The 19,063-nt window shown below is 44.3% G+C and overlaps 1 protein-coding gene across 2 annotated transcripts in view; it reads left to right on the top strand.

Moving 5' to 3' along the window:
* IRAK2 (interleukin 1 receptor associated kinase 2) overlaps positions 1–17,403 on the top strand; it is a 52,827-nt gene extending 35,424 nt beyond the window's left edge. Inside the window, exons 7-13 of one of the 2 annotated variants that reach the window (XM_043885229.1) lie at positions 1,711–1,825; positions 3,364–3,473; positions 5,499–5,619; positions 9,603–9,665; positions 11,724–11,924; positions 15,122–15,413; positions 16,385–17,403. In XM_043885229.1, coding sequence (XP_043741164.1) covers positions 1,711–1,825; positions 3,364–3,473; positions 5,499–5,619; positions 9,603–9,665; positions 11,724–11,924; positions 15,122–15,413; positions 16,385–16,497 — 1,015 coding nt within the window. In that variant the 3' untranslated portion in view covers positions 16,498–17,403. Of the gene's footprint in view, positions 1–1,710; positions 1,826–3,363; positions 3,474–5,423; positions 5,620–9,602; positions 9,666–11,723; positions 11,925–15,121; positions 15,414–16,384 lie in introns of both variants that reach the window. The other variant, XM_043885228.1, reaches the window with a different exon arrangement.
* The last annotated feature ends 1,660 nt before the right edge of the window (positions 17,404–19,063 follow it).

Raw genomic sequence — 19,063 nt, 5'->3', positions numbered from 1 at the left:
GCTGTGCTATTTATTTCTGTGTCATCTGTGGCTGCTCCTTCGTGATCGTGCACAGTGGAGGAATGGCGTCAGAGGCCAGATGGCCTACAGTGGCTAAAATATTTACTGTCTAGTTTTTTTATAGAGAAATTTTGCTTACCTCTGGTCTTGAGCAATAAGGGCCTTCAAAAGTCATCCTCAAACCTGCATTTTACAGATGACAAAACTGAGGCTGGAGAAGTAAAGTGAACCTCCCGTCACAGAGCTTAGTGGGGGCAGGGGGACTGGGAAAGAGAGGGGGAGGACACGTGCAGACCTGGACACTTGTCCCCTCCCTGCTGTCACTGCCTGCTGGGTTTACAGCACGCACACCAGGCCTCTGCAGTGTGCTGGACGCCAGCGGCCATTCAGGCTGGCGAGTCACTCTGAGTTTCTCTGCAAAGTATGCAGTCTCAGGCAAGCAGTGTGTGATGATTGTGGTGTATTTTAAGAACTAAAGAAAGTTTTAAAGAGGAAAATAGAAACCACCGATTTTCCATAGCATCTGTAAATTACTGCTACAGTATTCAGATTTTTATATATTTTCTTTAGTCCTTTTTCTCTTCATGTATATGTATGACTACACCCAAACACACACACAATACATATGTACACACCCTTATCTACACACACACACACACGCACACACACACATACACACACACTCTTAACGGAAACTGGAAATCTGATTCCCTCTCCATCTTGGTATAGTGCCTTCCTGGAGTAAGCAGTAACTGCTTCATTCATTCACTTGGCAAATGTGAGTCATCAAGGCCTTTCTTGGTTCTTGGGAGTGCAGACATGAAGAAAACACAGCCTCTGCCTTGGGGAAGTTTATGGTGCCGTGGGGAGAGCGAAATGTAAATAACTAATGATGGTGAAAAGTGTGCAGGAATACAGTAGGATGGCCTAATGGGAAGTGGAGAGGGGCTGAGGGATCTGGCAGGAGGGCCTTGAAACTGTTTGGGAGAGTCCATCAGGGTCTGCCTCGAGGTGGAGGAGGGGAGAATGAAGGGGGTGTTTTGAAAGCTATTTATGACAATGAAAGGTGACTAATTAGATGGGGGAGGTAAGGAGGTTCCTAGGAAATTGGATGGTTGGTGGTGCCCTTGGTTGAGCAAATAACTGAGGCTGGAGAATCAGGTTTGGAACTTGTTGAGTCTAGGTTGTTCACCCGGAACATTGGGATGCAATTTGACATTCAGGTCTGGACTGTGGGTTGGACCTGCAGAGATTTAGGGGTGGTCCTCATAGAGAGGGTGCACTTTGTAGAGGTGAGAGACCCCTGATAGAGAAGCTTATAAGATGAGATGATGAGCCCATCCCGGGAGACTCAGGTTTCAGAGAAAGGCCAAGGAAGAGGGTCTTAGTGGGAAAGGCCAAGGAAGAGCTGTCAGAGAGGTAGGAGAGTTGGGAGGGAACAGTGACTTTGAATCCACCAGAAGAGGATTTTGTGAAGAATCACAGGTGGTTGGGATATCATGTACTTCAAGTTCTTTGCTTTCAAGCTCCTTGAAGGCATGCAGTTATCATCTCTCTACCCTCAGGAGTAAGAGCATTTCGTACGTGGGAGCTTCCTGGTGGCCTCAGGGGGTGGACAGGGCAGAAGAGGTGGAGGAGGTAGGAAATGGAGCAGTCTTTGATTATTCTTTCTGTCTGACTCCTCATGCCTGTACTGATGCCTAATTTCAGATGCTGCCACCCCAACGTCTTACCTCTGCTGGGCTGCTGCACTGGAGAACAGTTTTACAGCTTGATATACCCATACATGGCAAATGGTTCTTTACAGGACAGACTCCAGGGTCAGGTAAGGGGCTGGGTCATGGTCAAAGAACAGGACTAGGCAGCGCTCACTTACAGAATCAAGGATTAAGGACTTAAAGAAATCCAGAGGCGAAGGGAGCCATTGAGAGGCCCTTCGAGGAGAGGAATTGGGCCAAGATAGATAAGATCTGGCTAAACATCTTCAGGAAAAACTTATTTAAAAAGTTTTTTGACAAAGAGGCATTTAAGTCAAGAGTAAGACAAAGGTAACCCATAGTGCTATATTATCCAGTTTTGTTCTGAAGGTGCAAGCCAATGCACTAGGACAAGAAAAAGAATGAACAGATACAGAATATGGAAAGTGAAGGTAAATTTTTCTTAAAAATGATATTCTAATAAATTGCTATTTGTTTGTGAATGTGTGGAATATTTATGGAGAGATAAAGGAAACTGGTGCCTTGACTGCCTCTGGAGAGAACTACATAGACAGGGCTCAGGTTGGGAGACAAACTTTTACTACATACTCATTTGACCTTTTGCATATCATACCATATGAGTGTTATATCTATTGTTATGATTTTTAAGACAAACAAGCCTCCTTCTCATAAAGTCCTCAGAGTGACAAAAGTTATTCCACAACAGAATTATTGCTTCCCTTGGGAGGGATCAGACAAAGTGGTTATTCACGGTATAATAATGATTGTTAGCTTTGCTGAGTTATCACATTATACCATGATAATGGCTTTGTACATCTCCTTCAGGCCTTGCCACAACCCCAGAGGTTCCCCCATTTTCAAAAAGAGGAGCCTCTGCCACAGAGAGGCAAAGTAACTTACCTAAAGAAACATAGCTGATGTGTATCAGGGCAAGAGTTTAAACGAGGTTCATGTGGCTCCAGATTCCAGAGTCTTTGAGAAGAAATCTGTTAGCAAGGCCAGTTCTTAGAGAATATAGAATCTAAGAGGTCATCTACAAAATAAGAAGGGATTTTTCTTGGACATTCAGTCTTAGAACAACAGTGGAAATATAGAGGGCTTTAGACCACCCATAATCTCTATCAGCTCTTGTGAAATCTCTCCAAATACTTATAAAATCAGCTCATGTGCTTGATGTGCCAGCACAAGGTCCCTAGCTCCTCTCCCAAGCAGCCCCTCTTAGAGAAGAATTCCAGAACTGCTGCATGATAGTCATGATAAGAATAGCTGCTATTTATTGAGCACCCACTCTGTGGCAGGCACTACGCTGGGGGCATACCATTCACTCCTTTGAATCCTTACTACAACCTTAAAGCATAGGGATTAACGTTTCTATTTTATATCAGAAAAAACTGAGGCTCAGAGACGTTGAGTGTCTTTTCCAAAGTCACCCAGCTAGCGTGTGTCTGGGCTGGGATTTATACCTAGATCTGTCTGATGTCAAAACCAGCTCCCTGCCAGTAAACCATGCTGGCTGAGAGCCCTGTTGTAGGGGACCTGAGGGCTGGAGGAGAGACAGGAGCCCAGAACTCTGCCACTTTAAAGGCCATTGAGACTATAAAAAGGCACAGATGTCACTATTTTCTCCTCCTTTTCTCTCTCTTAGGGTGGCTCAGACCCCCTCCCCTGGCCCCAGCGCATCAGCGTCTGCTCAGGACTGCTTCACGCGGTGGAGCACCTGCACAGCTTGGAGATCATCCACGGCAATGTCAAGAGGTGAGAGAGGAGGGCTGGGCCCCGCCTAGGGCTGGGGTGACACGGACGAGGCCACGCACACTGCTGGGTCCCACTCCTCTCCCTTCGTCTCTCTTTTCTTTGACTTTCTCTCCCCTCCTTGCCTCTCTTTGCTGTACCCTGAAACGTCAGTGTTTCTAGGTTGTACTCTGTCTCTGGTTGCTGTCAGCATGGCTGCCTATCTCCATGTTTGTCTTTCTCTAACAAAGGTATTTCCCCAACAAGTTTGTTGGTATTTCCCCACAAGCCTTCCATTCCCCTGCCATATTTCACTTCCCCTCCAGCAGCTGATCGGGACTGGGTCCTCGAGCTGTGGGCTGTGACCGCCAGGCTCCCTGGGCTTTTGAGACCTGCTCTCATTTGTGCATCTGTTGTCACAGATACGGTGACACAGGTTAGGTGTGTGCCCCAGCATCTCAGTACCATGCTCCCAAGACTGGAAACATGGAGATGGATTCCAGAAGATACCAGAAGATCTGGCAGCAGTGACCTCGAAACCATAGAATTCGCACTTCCCCAGAGTTGTGTCCTCTTTTGGCCAGTGGAAACCCTTTCCTCTTTTCTCCCCCCTGATTTTTATTGAATTGCGCAAACAATTGTAATAGTAAGAAAGGAAGTGAAGGGGCCAGAGGCCTTCCTGACCCTGTCACTGTGACTCACCACATGGCCTCCATTTCTCTGCTGTTTTTTTTTTTTTTTCCAGCCCCTGCCCGCACAGATATCTCAGCCCCAAGATAGCACCATTACCTGATTACCAACTCATAGTCTCTTTTTCCCCATGACTTAAACATTTCCTCACGTTGCATGTCATCAATTTTTTGGTACTTCTTAGTCTTCCATTGAAGGTATTTGCCCATAATTTACATAACAGCTCCTAATAGCCGATATTGGAATTGGTCTCTACTTTTTTTGGGTGACAAAATGAAAGGCTTTGTTGAAAAGGGGTGTTTAAATGAACAGCAGCAGGGTCAGGGACCCCATGAGAACTGCCCTCTGTATCTACTTTTTAAAAACCATTTAGGGTTAGTTTGAATATTTCTTTTAAAGGTTTTTTTTTTTTTTTTTTTTAATGTGGGTCGTTTTTAAAGTCTTTATTGAATTTGTTACGATATTGCTTCTGTTTTATGTTTTGATTTTTTTTTGGGCCATGAAGCATGTGAGGTCTTAGCTCCCTACCCAGGGATTGAACCTACACACCCTGCATTGGAAGGCAAAGTCTTTTTTTTTTTTTTAGCTTTTTGTTTTGTATCGGGGTATAGCCGATTAACAATGTTGTGATAGTTTCAGGTGAACGGTGAAGGGACTCAGCCGTACATATAGATATCCATCCTCCCCCAAAACCCCCTCACACTGGAGGTGAAGTCAATCACTGGACCATGAGAGAAGTCCCCAGTTTGAATATTTTTATACATGTAGATTAGTTTTTAAAAATTAAATTTTTTTCCTTTGGAGTACTTTCTGAAAGGATTCATTCCTGTAGATTAGATGCTTAAGTCTAAGTACATTTTTACTGTTCATCTTATTCCCCATGATCTGAGCAGGTTCAGTCCCAAAGAATGCTGACGTTTAGATTTGAGTCAGCAAGGCCATAGCTGGGGGTTGGAACAGCTTCAGAAGAGATGGAGCCAGTACAGCCTCTGGGCTCAGGGCTGACATCCATGGGGATAAGGATGGCCGTACCTCTCTGGCCACCAAATGCCATTTCTGGGGCAGCAGGACTGGTCTTAGCTTCATCCCCATTTGCTGGTGGAGATGGGCTCCCAATTCCCACCTACCCCCATCAGGACTGGCTCATAAACTTGTTGAGGGTCTTCAGTGACCCTCACTTGCTGGCACTGCTCACTACTAAGTTGCTTTCCAAAAGGGTCTCCATGGCAACCTCTTCTTGTCCACCTCCAAACAAGAAGGTTCTCTCTGCCTTCTTTCCCACAGCTCCAATGTTTTGCTAGATCAAAACTTCACCCCCAAGCTGGCTCATTCGATGGCTCACCCATGTCCTGTCAACAGAACATCAAAATACACCATGATGAAGACCCACCTTTTCCAGGCCTCCGCTGCATATCTTCCGGAAGATTTCATCAGAGTGGGGCAGCTGACAAAGCGAGTGGACATATTCAGCTGTGGAATAGTAAGAGCTTCCTTCTGTGCGCAAATCAAGGCCTGCACACATCTGTCCTTCCCATGGCCCCTCTGTAAGCACAAACTAGAAATGTTCCATGAAGTACAGCAGGAGTTAGCAAACTATGGCCCACAGGTCAGAATTGGCCTACGGCCTATTTTCTATGGCCTATAATTAAGAATAGTTTTTACATTTATAAAAGACTGAATAAAAAAAAAAAAAAAGACTGAATAGTAACAACAAAAGCAATAATAAAAGAATGTGTGACAGAAATTGTTTGTGGCTCACAAAACCTAAAATATTTACTGTCTAGGCTAGAAAGTAAATATCTCTAGAAATATTTACTTTCTAGAGAGAGTTTGCCAACCCTTGAAGTAAAGCTCCCCCTCCCCATGAGTGTCCAGATTCTAATAGGCTACAGATAGCTTCTGACTTCCCTGATGTGCATTCTGCCTGCCATCTAATTATCCACCCACTTGTCTATTTCTTCTTGTTTGTTCATCTGTCTGTTTAATCCATCTGTCCATCAGTTCAGTTATTATCTAACATTCATGCAACAGCCACCCATCCATTCAGAATCTATCCAGCCATCCAACCCGTGTCCTAATCACCACTGCTGTCCATCATTACTGTGTGCCAGGCACTTGGAATATAAATGTAACTAAAACACAGTCCCTCCCCCAAGAGTTCATGGTCTGAATCTAGCAATCTCCAAAGCACATTTCTATAAAACACCAGTTCCCTGAGATCTCAATAGGTTTGGTGTGTTTAAAGGTTTTTGATGTGTTCAAATAGGTTTGAGAAACGCTGGGTTGAACAAGGTTATGCAGAAAAAAAAGTTACCACAAAAAATTTACCAGGGCCTTTCATATGGTAATGGTCTTTAATCTGGTAATAGTGAGACAAGGGTATACAGCGTGTCCCAAATTCCCTTGACTATGGAACCTTGTTTTCTTAGCATCTCTAAACATCAGAGATCCGGGGATCCCAGTCTGGGAAGTTCGGGCTGAGAAAAGTGAGGTTTCTGGCTGACCTCTGCCTAGAGCCAGCAGCTGCATCTTGGCCGTTGCCTTCTCTCTTCAGCCTCCAGTCTCCAGCCTCCAACTCTGCACTTCCTCTCTTTGACCGCAGTCTGTCTGGTTCTTCCACTAATGCCCTTCCTCTGAGCCACCTTCTGCCCTCAGCCCAGCTTCCACATACCAGGTTCTGCTTCCCTCTGTCTGCTGGCCCATCAGCCCTTCTGGTGTACTTGTCCCCCAGTTCTTTCCTGCCTCACCCTCTCCCCACCCCCACCAGCCCCACTGTGGGGGCTGCTCAGTGAAGCTCAGCAGGGTCAGCCCAGGATCTTCCTTCCTTAAGAACGAGTGGAACTAAACGCCGAGACTGCCAGGCACATAGAGTGTAGAGCTGAAGAGCGTGCGTTTGAGTCCCAGCTCAGCTGCTTTCAGGGTATCACCAATAACTCTGGGCCTCAGTTTTATATTCTGTAAAATGGAGGTAATGATGCATATAGAGATTAGTGAGATTCATAAGATAACATATATAAACTGGTTAGCAGAGTATGTTGCATTGATCAATATGATTATTATTATGGGGATTATTGTCAATTATTATAGTTATCCCCGCCTTCCCACCCTCAGTCCTGATTTCTGTTTATGCTTGACTTTTTAACTCAGTTCTTGATGTAACAGTTGACTTTCCCTTTCATTCATTCAGTGAGTGCCTACTGGCTCCCTTCGATCTTTTTCTCAGCCCTGCTGCTGATGGATGGTATGATTTTCAACTTTGGTTCTTATTGTGGGGAACACTGCCTTTCTCCGTTGTTGTTTTTGTTTATCTTTTTATTGAAGTATAGTTGGCTTACAACATTGTGTTAATTTCTGCTATCCGGCATAGTGACTCAGTGATACACATATATACATTCTTTTTAATATTCTTTTCCATCATGATTTATCCAAGAATATCGAATGTAGTTCCCTGTGCAATATAGTAGTAAGTCACTGTTTTTGTTTTTTTTTTTTTGATGAGCGCTAAGTAACTTTTGTAAAAGGCCTGGCACAGGGCCTGCCCTGTGGAAGAGGCAGAGGAAGTGTGTCTGTTCATTTCCTCTTGTTCTTCTCTCCAGTCTTGGCAGGACCTCAACTGGAGTCCCTTTTCTCTTGGCTTCCCTCCGCCAGCCGCAGGGGTGCCTTCTGCTGCCCCCTCCTGGCCACTGCAGTCTGTCAGTAACCCTGCAGGCCCTTCCAGGGTGGAGGAGGCGTTCTTGGCAGTTGTTCAGTAGCTCAGTCGTGTCATACTCTTTGCCACTCCATGGACTGCAGCATGCCAGGCTTCCCTGTCCTTCACCATCTCCCGGAGCTTGCTTACACTCATATCCATCAAGTCAGTGATGCCATCCAATGATCTCGTCCTCTGTCATCCCCTTCTCCCCCTGCCTTCAATCTTTCCCAGCATCAGGGTCTTTTCTAATGAGTTGGCTCTTCACATCAGGTGGCCAAAGTATTGGAGTTTCAGCTTCAGCACCACTCCTTTCAGGATCGATTTCCTTTGGGATGGACTGGTTGGATCTCCTTGCTGTCCAAGGGACTCTCAAGAGTCTTCTCCAGCTCCAGAGTTCAGTCAGTTCTTTGGCACTTATCCCTCTTTATGGTCCAACTCTCACATCTTTACATGACTACTGGAAAAACCGTAGCTTTGACTAGACAGACCTATGTTGGTAAAGTAGTGTCTCTGCTTTTTAATATGCTGTCTAGGTTTGTCATAGCTTTTCTTCCAAGGGCAAGCATCTTTTAATTTCATGGCTGCAGTCACCATCTGCAGTAATTTTGGAGCCCAAGAAAATAAAGTCTGTTACTCTTTCCATTGTTTCCCTATCTATTTGCCATGAAGTGATAGGACTGGATGCCATGATCTTCATTTTTTGAATGCTGAGTTTTAAGTCAGCTTTTTCACTCTTCTCTTTCACCTTCATCAAGAGGCTCTTTAGTTCCTCTTCACTTTCTGCCATGAGGGTGGTGTCATCTGCATATCTGAGGTTAATGATATTTCTCCCGGCAATCTTGATTCCAGCTTGTACTTCATGGCAGTAACTGGACCTTATTCTGTCTTTGAGAGAGGTTGTTGGAGGGAGATTTAACACTAAGCTGGAGTACCCATTCCCTCATATATACAGTCGTTAGACCCACCCCCTCATATATACAGTCATTAAATCACCATGTACCAGATAAGGATACAGGCTCAGATTTTAGTTTCTTGCCCACAGATCACCCAAGCATGTGAGGAACAGAGTCAGAATATGAACCCAGGCCTATGTGACTGTAGACTCCTTAGCCAGTGTGCTGTTACCTCTGCTGAGAATTTCTGTTCAAAGCAGGTCTCCCATTTATTAAGATACAAATCACAGTTTGTCAGTTTGGTGGTGGCTTACACCAGCTCAGGACTCTGCTCCTTTCATGAATGGATGAATTAATGAGCAAATAATGTTAATAAAAGCCTGTGGATGAAAATGCTATGGATATTGCTAAGATTTTCTGTCTGGAATAGATACCTGCATGTGGATTCCTCCTTTTCTTGAGATTAACATAGCAGTGCCTGCTTACCATTTCTGCTGGGTTTTAAATGAAAATCTTTAATATATAGTGTGTGTGTATACATATGTATGTGTGTATACAGATAGAGAGAGAGAGAGAGAGAGAGAAGGGTGTGTGTGTGTATCTATCTGATGGTAACACATACACATTTGGTTTTCATCCTCCTTGCTTTGCTATCAATTTAAACCTCTCCTAGCAGCTGGGTGATGTGTTTAGCTAGAGGAGGTGTTTAGTGATGTTTACACATTCCGGATTTGGGGCAAATATCTATGCTGGCAAATGACAGAGCCAGGCCTGAAGCTCAGACTGTATTCCTGAGAAGAAGCTTCTCTCTTGGCCAGAATCTCCTGTGTGAACTTGTGCGTGTGTGTCTGAACCGTGCTAACTCTGTATTCTCTCCAGGTGTTGGCCGAGGTCCTCACAGGCATCCCTGCGATGGATAACAACCGGAACCCGGTTTACTTGGTAAGGGAACCAACCCCTTCTGGCTCACAGCTATGAGAGGTCAAGGGGTAGGGAGGGCAGGAACCTCCACTGTACCCATCTGTACCCATTTTTATTGCTAATGAGGCCTAAATCCAGGGTTTGATTTGTACCTGTACAAAGCAGCTGTAACCTTCCCCCTTCACCAGCCAGACGACAACTACTTTTGCATGAAAATAGAGTTTAGAATGTTTGGGGGAAATCCATTTCTTCTGTCTACATGTCAGGCAATCAAATAGGGTTTGTTTGGTTTTTTTTTTTTTTTTGGCCACACCATGCGGCATGTGGGCTCAGTTCCCCAATCAGGGATCAAACCCACGCCCACTGCAAGGGAAACACAGTACTAATCTCTGGACCACCAGGGAAGTCCTAGCGTTTGTCTTTAAATTGGTGAAAGTAAATTTCAGCCCTTTTAAGTTTCTATAATAATTTCTAAATAATTTCTGTTTTGTAGGTTTATAACAACTGTCATTCAAATATACATGTGTATGTGTATAGTGTCAATTTCAAAAATATAACGACATAGCCCAGCTCTGTGTTTGACACTTTATGTATGCGTGTGTAAGTGCTCAGTCATGTCCTACTCTTTGCAACCCCATGGACTATAGCCTGCCAGGCTCCTGTCTGTAGTATTTTCCAGGCAAAAATACTATAACAAGTTGCCATTTCCTCCTCCAGGGGGTCTTTCCAACCCAGGGATCGAACCCAAATCTCCCGTGTCTCCTGCACTGGCAAGTGGATTCAGTTGGGAGTTGGTTAAAAAAGTGACAATAGTGGGAACTTCCCTAATGGTCCAGTGGTTAAGATGCCTCCAGGGAACACAGATTTGATCCCTGGTCCATGAGCTAGGATCCCACATACCATGAGGGAGCTAAAGGCATGTGCTACAACTTCTGTAGCCTATGAGCCCTAGAGCCTGTACTCTGCCACAAGAGAAGTCATCATAATGAAAAGCCCTTGCGCATCCTGATTAGAGAGTACCCCCACTCATCCCACCTCTGGAAGGCCCAGCACAGCCAAAAATAAATAAGTAAAGAATGACGATAGGGACTCCCTAGTGGTCCGGTGGTTAAGACTTCACACGTCCACAGGACGAGATCCATGATTTCACTGGCAGTAGCCAACTGGGGAGGGTCTCCTTACACCGTTCCTTCAGGGCAACCACTCTGTACAGGTTCTCATTTGTTTCAGGTAGTGTATTAATTTCCATATTTTTATATATATATTAAATCTATATATTTAATATATATATTTAATCTATTTAATCAATACAAGTAATATATTTATAACCTATTTATATAAATAAATGCATACATGCAAAATGTATCATGTAACATAATTTATGCTATACAAATATATCTATATATTTATATAGTAATATATCTATTGTTATTTATATAGCATATCTTCTGTTTTATGCATAGTTCAGATTTCTGCTAAGTAGCATAAAATATAGCATGTAGTACAAAATTTATAAAATATAAAAATATACATAGTATTATTTATATAGTACATCTCCTATTAAATATATATGGGCCAGAATCCTACATCCTAACATTTTCCTGTAAATGTTAATGAGGTGAGTTATTAGTATAATTATACTATACTGTACTATATTGGTATAATTATGCTATACTGTACTATATAAATGATAGCTATTATCACTATTAATTACAATCACTAATAGAGCATTGAATGTTGATCCTGTGTCAAGTACCACACTTTATGAACTATGTCTTCTAATTTGTGTTAATCCTATTCCCACTTTCCTGATGAAGCAACCCAGGCCTAGAAAGGTTAAGCCCCTGCCTGATGATATGAGTGTGCTACGAAATGCCCTGTACATGTGGGGAATTTAGCTGTTCTCCAGTTCTTGGCTGTTTTACTTGTTTCTGGGATCCTCGCAATTGTTTTTTAAAAACCATGTTGGTTTTCAAAGTGTTTGCAGCTCTGGTGCCATCCTGGAGGTGGGAGGGGCACGTGTGTTTGGACTCCACACCCCTGGACCTCACATGGGGGTGTTTCCACTCTCTCCCACAGAAGGATTTACTGCTCCATGAAATTCCCAGCAGCACCACATCGCTCTGCTCCAGGAAGACGGGTGTGGAGAAAGAGATGGCCAAGGAGATCTGCCAGAAATACCTGGAGAAGAGAGCAGGGAGGCTGCCGGAGGCCTGTGCCGAGGCCTTGGTCATGGCCGCCTGCCTCTGTCTGCGGAGGCGCAACGCCAGCCTGGCAGAGGTGAGCCTGAAGCTCAGCCCTTCCCTAGCGATGAGCCCTGTCTGTGAGTCGGCTTTACCGGGGGCTCATTAGGATCCCTTTACCAGTCCCTTCACCGACAAGTGACTTCATACTCCAGAGCCATATTTGGTTGCAAACAGCAGTGTCTGCTGGAGCTGACAGCAGCTGACAGCAGAGATCCGGAGGATGCCTTGGACCATACTCTCAGATGTAACAGAAGTCCATCTGCTTTCTCTGAACCTGCTTTATTCCTCGTCCTCTCTGTGGGCCCCTTTTCCTTCCCTCCATCCTCTTGGTCAGGGGATACAGCCATGTTCATTTACATGTCATAGTTCTGTTTTCACTAAGTGGCCAAGTCTCCAGGCCCCAGTTTCAACCTCTTAGTGAGAGAAACTCATTGGCTTAGCTGGAGTCAGGTGTCCACCTGTGGGCCAATCAGGAGTTCAGTATATAAACCTTCTGGCCAGGGGGGTCAAGCCTGGCAGGTGGCAGGGCCAAGTCCCGGAGAAAGGGATCATTTCTTAGCCTATGGACTAGGCAGACACACCAGAAATCAACCACCACAGCAGATAAAACATTATCTATGGCTAGGATATGCAGAGGTGGTTTCCATGGTAGTAGGCATAAATTTGGGGACCAAATTTGCTAGATCTTTTTAAGACAAAATAACTGCCTGAGAGGGCTCTTAGAGGTTATCCTGCTGAGTGATTTTTAAGTGGTGTCTGGCAGAGAGGAGCTCCTTGGGAGTTCCTTGTAGCAGAAAGAGAGCTGCAGGCCCTACTCATGACTCCAACCAGACATCCATTGTCACTTCTCATAACTGTATTGGGTTCTTAGTATTTTATTTGAAGAAAGGGTTTGGTAGCTGAAAAACCAAACAAACAAACAAAGCCTTCAAACACTGATGCTTATAGCCAAGCCTCCCATTTTATAGATGAAGTCGAGACCCAGAGAAGGGGGGATGAGGCCAGAGGGATTTTTGGTCAGAGCCCTCTGGACTCCTGGCTCAGCCTCAGGTTCACCATCTTTTGCTCCAGGATGTGGCAGGAGCCAGAGACCAAGTCCCGACTCTCAGCCTGGGCTGGCTCCAGCTATCTGAGTGCATTCACCTACTCAGTAGTGGTGTGCTGGGCCCTGGGGATAAATGGGGAACAAGGCAAGCCCAGTTCCGCTTTCCTGGAGTTCACAGACTTTGTGTAGTAACTGTCTGGTGAGGGGTGTATGACAGGGGAGCCCCACCCAGGACTTTCCCGAAGTAATGTGTAAGCAAATGAAGAGCAATCCAAGCAGAAGGAACAGTGCATGCAAATAGCCTGAGTTGAGAGAGAGCCCAGCAAGGTCAGGGGCCTGGTAGAAGGTCAGAGTGGCTAGAACACAAAGTACGTGGGACACAGTGGCTTGTGATGAGGCTGCTGGGGGTAAAAACCCAACAGTAGAGGGCTTTGCAGGCACAGTCAGGATTTTGAGAAAGTCATTGGGGTATTAAGCAGGAGCAGAACATAATCAGACTTAATGCTTTAAAAAGATCTCTTTCCCTCAACCTTCATTCGTTTTATTCTTTTGTTCAGGGTATCAGTTAAAGTACATTCAAAGAAGCTGCTATGATGAGGAGACTCCAAAATAAGAGAGATACAAGTTTATTCTTTTTAGCTCAAGCGTTTGAATGTTGGCCGTCCAGAGCTGATGTGGCAGTGCCGCAGTATTAGGGATTCAGGCTCCTGATTTATGGCTCTGCTATCCTTATCATGTGGCTTCCATTTCAGAGTCCAAGAAGGCTGCTGTAGCTCAGGCCATCACATTTACATTCCAACCACTGAAAGGCAATTTAAGAGGAGAACATATCCTCTTCTTTTTAAGGGTGTGACTTGGAAATGCACACATCACTTTTTCTCACACCCCATAGGCCAGAACTGAGTTATGTAGTTTTGTAGCTTTTAGCTTGACAAATATTTATTGGGCATATCCTGTGAAGATTTATCTCAAAAGGTGTAACATTTTAACCAGGCCTTGAAGCATGAGGAAGCATTTGCCATGTAGAATAAAAGGGACAGGGCACTATACATATAGACAGAGGAATGAGAAATGGTCCTTGTCCCCAGTATTTCACAACCAAGCTAGGACGATGAGAGATCAGTAAGGCCTGTACTTGAAGACAAGCAGACTTGGGTTTAGTGGTCAGCTCTGCCACTCACTGACCGGGTGACCTCAGGCAAGGAACTTAACCTCTTCGATCTTTTAAATTTTTATTTATAAAAACTCATTGTACGTCGTGTCTTGTAAATTTTTATTTATAAAAACTCATTGTACGTCATGTGCCAAAGGTGCTCCGTAAATTGCAAGGCACCAAGCAACTGAAATTTGTCATTTTTACTAAGGGTAGGTTTGTATGCCATTTGTATGAGAGAGAGTATGTGTGTAGGGAAGAAATATTTCTTCCCTGCCTGCCTTTAATCTTCCTAACCTCCCTAACCAGAAAAGCCCTCAAGTGCAGTATCTATATTACTTAGGGCATTTCTAGTTGAAAGTTATAGAAACTCAATTCAAATTCTTAGATACAGACACACAGATGCAAAACAGAAAGAGAGAGACGGAAGCAGGGAGCCTGTGCATGAGCGATTTATTGGCTCATTTAACCACACCACAGGCAAGATAGGCATTGCTGGGACAGCTAGGCCCAGGGTCTCAACCAGCAAAACTACAACAATTGGAATCTCTTGTGCCCGTGGCTCCCGTGCGCACTCTCTGCCCCCGCACCACCACCCCCGTCTCTAGCCCCTGCTTTCCTCTGTGTGGGAGCTTCATTTTCTCCTACTGTAAACACGTTTTCTTTGTGAGGCGGGGAATCTGTCTGTGCCACTAGGAAGGAAAAGACAGTGTTTCCTCAATAAATACTAGATGCAAGAGTCCCAGAGAAGGATTCTGATTGGCCTACTTGGGTCACATGCTCAAATCTGGACCAATCACAGGGGTGGGAATCTGTGATTGACCCATCTGGGTCACGTGCTGAGGTGGACAGTGGTGAGGTCAGCTCTTTTCAAAGGGAAGATGCTGTTCTTCCAGGCAAAGCAACAATCATTTAGTTCTTCAGTCTCTCTGTCTGTCTCTGTCTCTCTCCCCCTCCCCCTGCCTGGGAGATCTGTTAGATTTTTAATTTCAGGAAGAATCCTTGATGAGTGCTCCTATCTCTCTTCCCCCAGGTGTGTAGCTCCGTGACTGCTGTGGAGGAGCAGCTGAGAGGTCCAGAGACCTCGCTCCCTTGTAGTGGGCTTTCTGAGGCCACAGGCTCTTCCTCCAACACCCCGGAAGAAACAGATGACGTGGACAATTCCAGCTTCAATGCCTCCTACTCCATGAGGGCTGCACCCTGGGCTGCGGCTACCTCCTCGCCTCCCCCGAGCGCAGATGAAGAAGGCATGCTGCTGGCTGGTGGAGCAATGGACGCTGACTCCTCCGCTGAGGCCTGTGCCTCTCCAGAGCCTCCCCAGGATGGTAAGCGTGGTGTCTCAGTGCTTATACACGGTCATTTATGTACCTTAACTCCGCCTGTCACTTATTCCTTTTCTCCCTCATTCATGCATTTGGTTATTCAGCTGTCCATCTGCCAGCTGACTGGATGAAGAGAGTCCTCCTCCTCCTCCCCCCAGCCCCGATGTCCAGTCCCTCACTCAGGCCTCTCTATTGACCTAAATATCCTTCACCTCCATCTGCTCCTCTGCATGGCCTGTCCCTGTAACCCTCCCCCTCATCTAAGCTACTCTCGCTGGACGACTGTACAGCCTCCCTGTGGCCTCCCTGATCTGCTCTGGTCTCTCACCAGTTCTTCTTCCAAGGACCAGCAGCTGTGGTTTTTTAAAAACAACTCCTGTCACCCCTCATTTAAAGCCCTTCTGTGGTTCCCCATTGCACTTAGAGACCAAATAAAAACTCTCCCTTGGGACTAGCAAAGGTCTGTCGCCACCTGCCTTTTCATCCTCACTTCACACCTTGCCAGCTGCTTCCAAAGATACTTTCTATTTCTGCTTCCTGGGTCCAAATACACCAGGTTCCTTCTGAAATAAGCATTCAGAAGGCGTTTACAATTCAGCATCCTTTTCCCCTAGTAAATGTGGCTGTGTGTCTCAGACTCTGACCTTTCCTGTTGTTCCTCTTCCTACATGGAGGTGAGAGGAAAAAGAGAGAGTGTAAGCTTCATTCTAACACTGTCCCCCACTTCCAGGGGAGAAACACGGAAGCCCTTCCTCTCTGTAGGTAGGGGTAGGGGGCAGGTTTTCCCTGCAAATGCAGAAGCAGTGGCATGCTCATTCCACTTAGGCCTGATTCAGAACCCTGATTTCAGTAAAAAACTCTGACCAAGTCTGATTTTCTTAGAATTACAATAATAGTAACTATTTCCAACTGTCAGTAGTCGCAAAAGGTATTTACGTTTTGTTCAAGTTGCTTTTCTTTATGTTGAATGTTAGCTACAGAGACTTCCTGGAAAATTGAGATCAATGAGGCCAAAAGGAAACTCATGGAGAATATCCTGCTTTACAAAGAAGAGAAACTGGATAGCATTGAGCTTTTTGGCCCCTGATGACTTGAACACAGCTGAGGACCCTTGTCCTCCATTGGAAAGATGAACATCAAATCAAGAAAAAGATCTAAGGAAGAACCAAGATCTCCCAGGAAACACCAAACATCAGCTTCCCTTTGGTCAGGCGGAGAGACACTTCCACTTTTCCAGAGTGAGTCAGGGGAGATAGGACTCAGCTTTCCAAGACACAAAAATCCATGAAGTCCTCTTCCTTTCTGGGATTTGTCAATCAGAGCTCTGGGTTATCAGGACACTGAAGTGGAAACCCTGGTACATGAGCCCAGGATGTGGGCAATTTTGTGGTTCTGGGGAGTATGTGATGATATCCGCCCCCGCAGATGCCGTTGCCTGGCTCTCACCCTCGACAACCACTGGAGCATTCTGAGTGCTGTTGGCACTTTCCGACGCTAAGCTCTCTAGGTCATATTTGCCACCAGCCGCCTGCAAACTTCCATGACCTCAAAGACTTTCAACTTGCGTCCCAGTTCGGTTCTTCACTCCTTCCTCAAGGTCTCAAGTTTTACACATGCCAGACACTTGGCAGAAGGCACTGGAGGTCTCTCTGCTTTCTCTTTTGGAAATCTCGCAACTCACAGATATTTATTTAATGCTTACTCTGCACCTTTATTTTCCCACCCCACTAATGCTAATACTTTAAAGGAGCTGTTATTTAGAGAGTATGTGTTATTTATGGCTGGGTGAAGAACCAGGGGAACTAGTTTCATGATTGTTTCTGCTGCTAATTAAGTCAAGCATTTAATTTTGGGGACCTCAGTTTCCTTGTAAGTAACATGCATTCATTCATTCTCCCTCCCTGGGCTGTTGGGGAGGAAGAGGTAGAGACATGTCTACAGAAATACTTGGAAAATGCACATCTTGTTTTATTAAATAAATTTTTAAAACGGACATTAAGTGTCTACTTTTGTCATTCAACTAACATTTATGCAATGGGTTTATTTCTGAAAAGTCATGTTACAAGTCTTTTTGTTAAAATGCTAGTTTAAATTCAGTGTGTCCTATTTTAAATAAGCCTAATGTAGTGATTTTTTTTTATTTTGTAAGATAAAAATACATTGGTAAAGCTAATGTGTGTCATAATTAGCTGTGTGTCCAGATAATATGGATAAGTTTCTCTGCATCCATGAGTGGTATAGTGCGGTAGCTAAGAGGTTGGGCGCTGGCTCTAAACTGTTGGCTGTTAATAGTTGGATGATCTTGGGCCAAATGAGGGAGTTACTTTGAGCCTCTGTTTCCTCATCTATACAGTGGGGGAGGATAAAAAGTACCAGTTTCATAGGTTTGATGGTAAAAGGGCATTCAACAGCCCCCCAGCAAAGTCAGCTTTGTACTAGTACGTAAGAAATCTGAGTGGGCTCCAGCCCAGGTGGACAGTGATTTCTACTGACACCCTTGTCTTAAGCTCTGGTGGCTGTGAGGATTCAACTAGAATCTGTGTTATGTACCCCAAAAAGGACCTGAGATGTGGTAAGCACCTTCAAATTACCAACAGTATGTTTCCAAAGCATTTTGAGCAATAGAGGACAGTTGCCAATTGGGTAATGTTTCTATATGACCCAGAAATTCCACTCCTATGTATCTAAGAAAGGAAAAGATGTTCATACAAAAACTTGCACACCAGTTTTTATAACAGCAATATCCATGATAGCCAAAAGGTAGAAACAGCCGAAATGCCCCATCAACAGAATCTGTGGCATATGCATACAATGGAATTGTATTTAACCATAAAACATGAAGTACTGATACAACATGGGTGAACTTGAAAAGATAATGCTAAGAGAAGCCAAACATATATACTCCATTTTTGTGAAATGTCCAGAACAGGCAAATCCATAGAGACAGAAATTAGGAGTGTGTGTCGGAGGGGAGCAGGGAGTGGTTTGGGGAGGGAAGTGGTAATGATCACAAGATTTTAGAGTGATGAAATGTTCCAAAATTAGATTATGGTGATGGTTGCACAACTCTAAATATACTAAAATATAATAGAATTATATATTGGTCAACTTTATGGTATGTAAATTATATCTCAATAAAATTATTAGACGCAGAGTGGTTATTCACAGACATAAGAAATTTTGTATCTTGAGGCTTCACTTATTTTTTGCTACACACAGGGTATTTTCATTTATTTTGGATCCTCTGTGTTTTCTTGTCTTTCTTGGCTATTTTTCCTCAACAGTACATTTGGAGCACTTCATTCTTTTCGCCTGCTATTCCAGTTATTCTGGTTATGGTTATTCCAGTTAGTATTCCATATTCTGGTTATGCTATTCCAGTTAGTATGGTTATTCTGTAATTTACACAACTAACTTCACTTGCTGGATACTGAGACTGTTTTCATTCTTCTTGCAACCAAACCTTCCAAACAGGTTACATCAGTATAAGGTCAGTTGGTGATGTATGGGAGTGCATTTCTGCACAGCCTCAACTACAGAGAATATCATCATGCTTTTTGATCACTGCTAACCTAATGGGTGAAAACATAATTTTATTTGTACTCATTAAATGATTGAAAATGGAGCCATTTTTTCATACGGCAACATGAAAT

This window comes from Cervus elaphus, chromosome 24, assembly GCF_910594005.1.
Source record: "Cervus elaphus chromosome 24, mCerEla1.1, whole genome shotgun sequence".
In the NCBI taxonomy this organism is placed as follows: Eukaryota; Metazoa; Chordata; class Mammalia; order Artiodactyla; family Cervidae; genus Cervus; species Cervus elaphus.
Note: the sequence above shows the minus strand (reverse complement) of the source record. Positions and strands in the feature narration are given on the sequence as shown.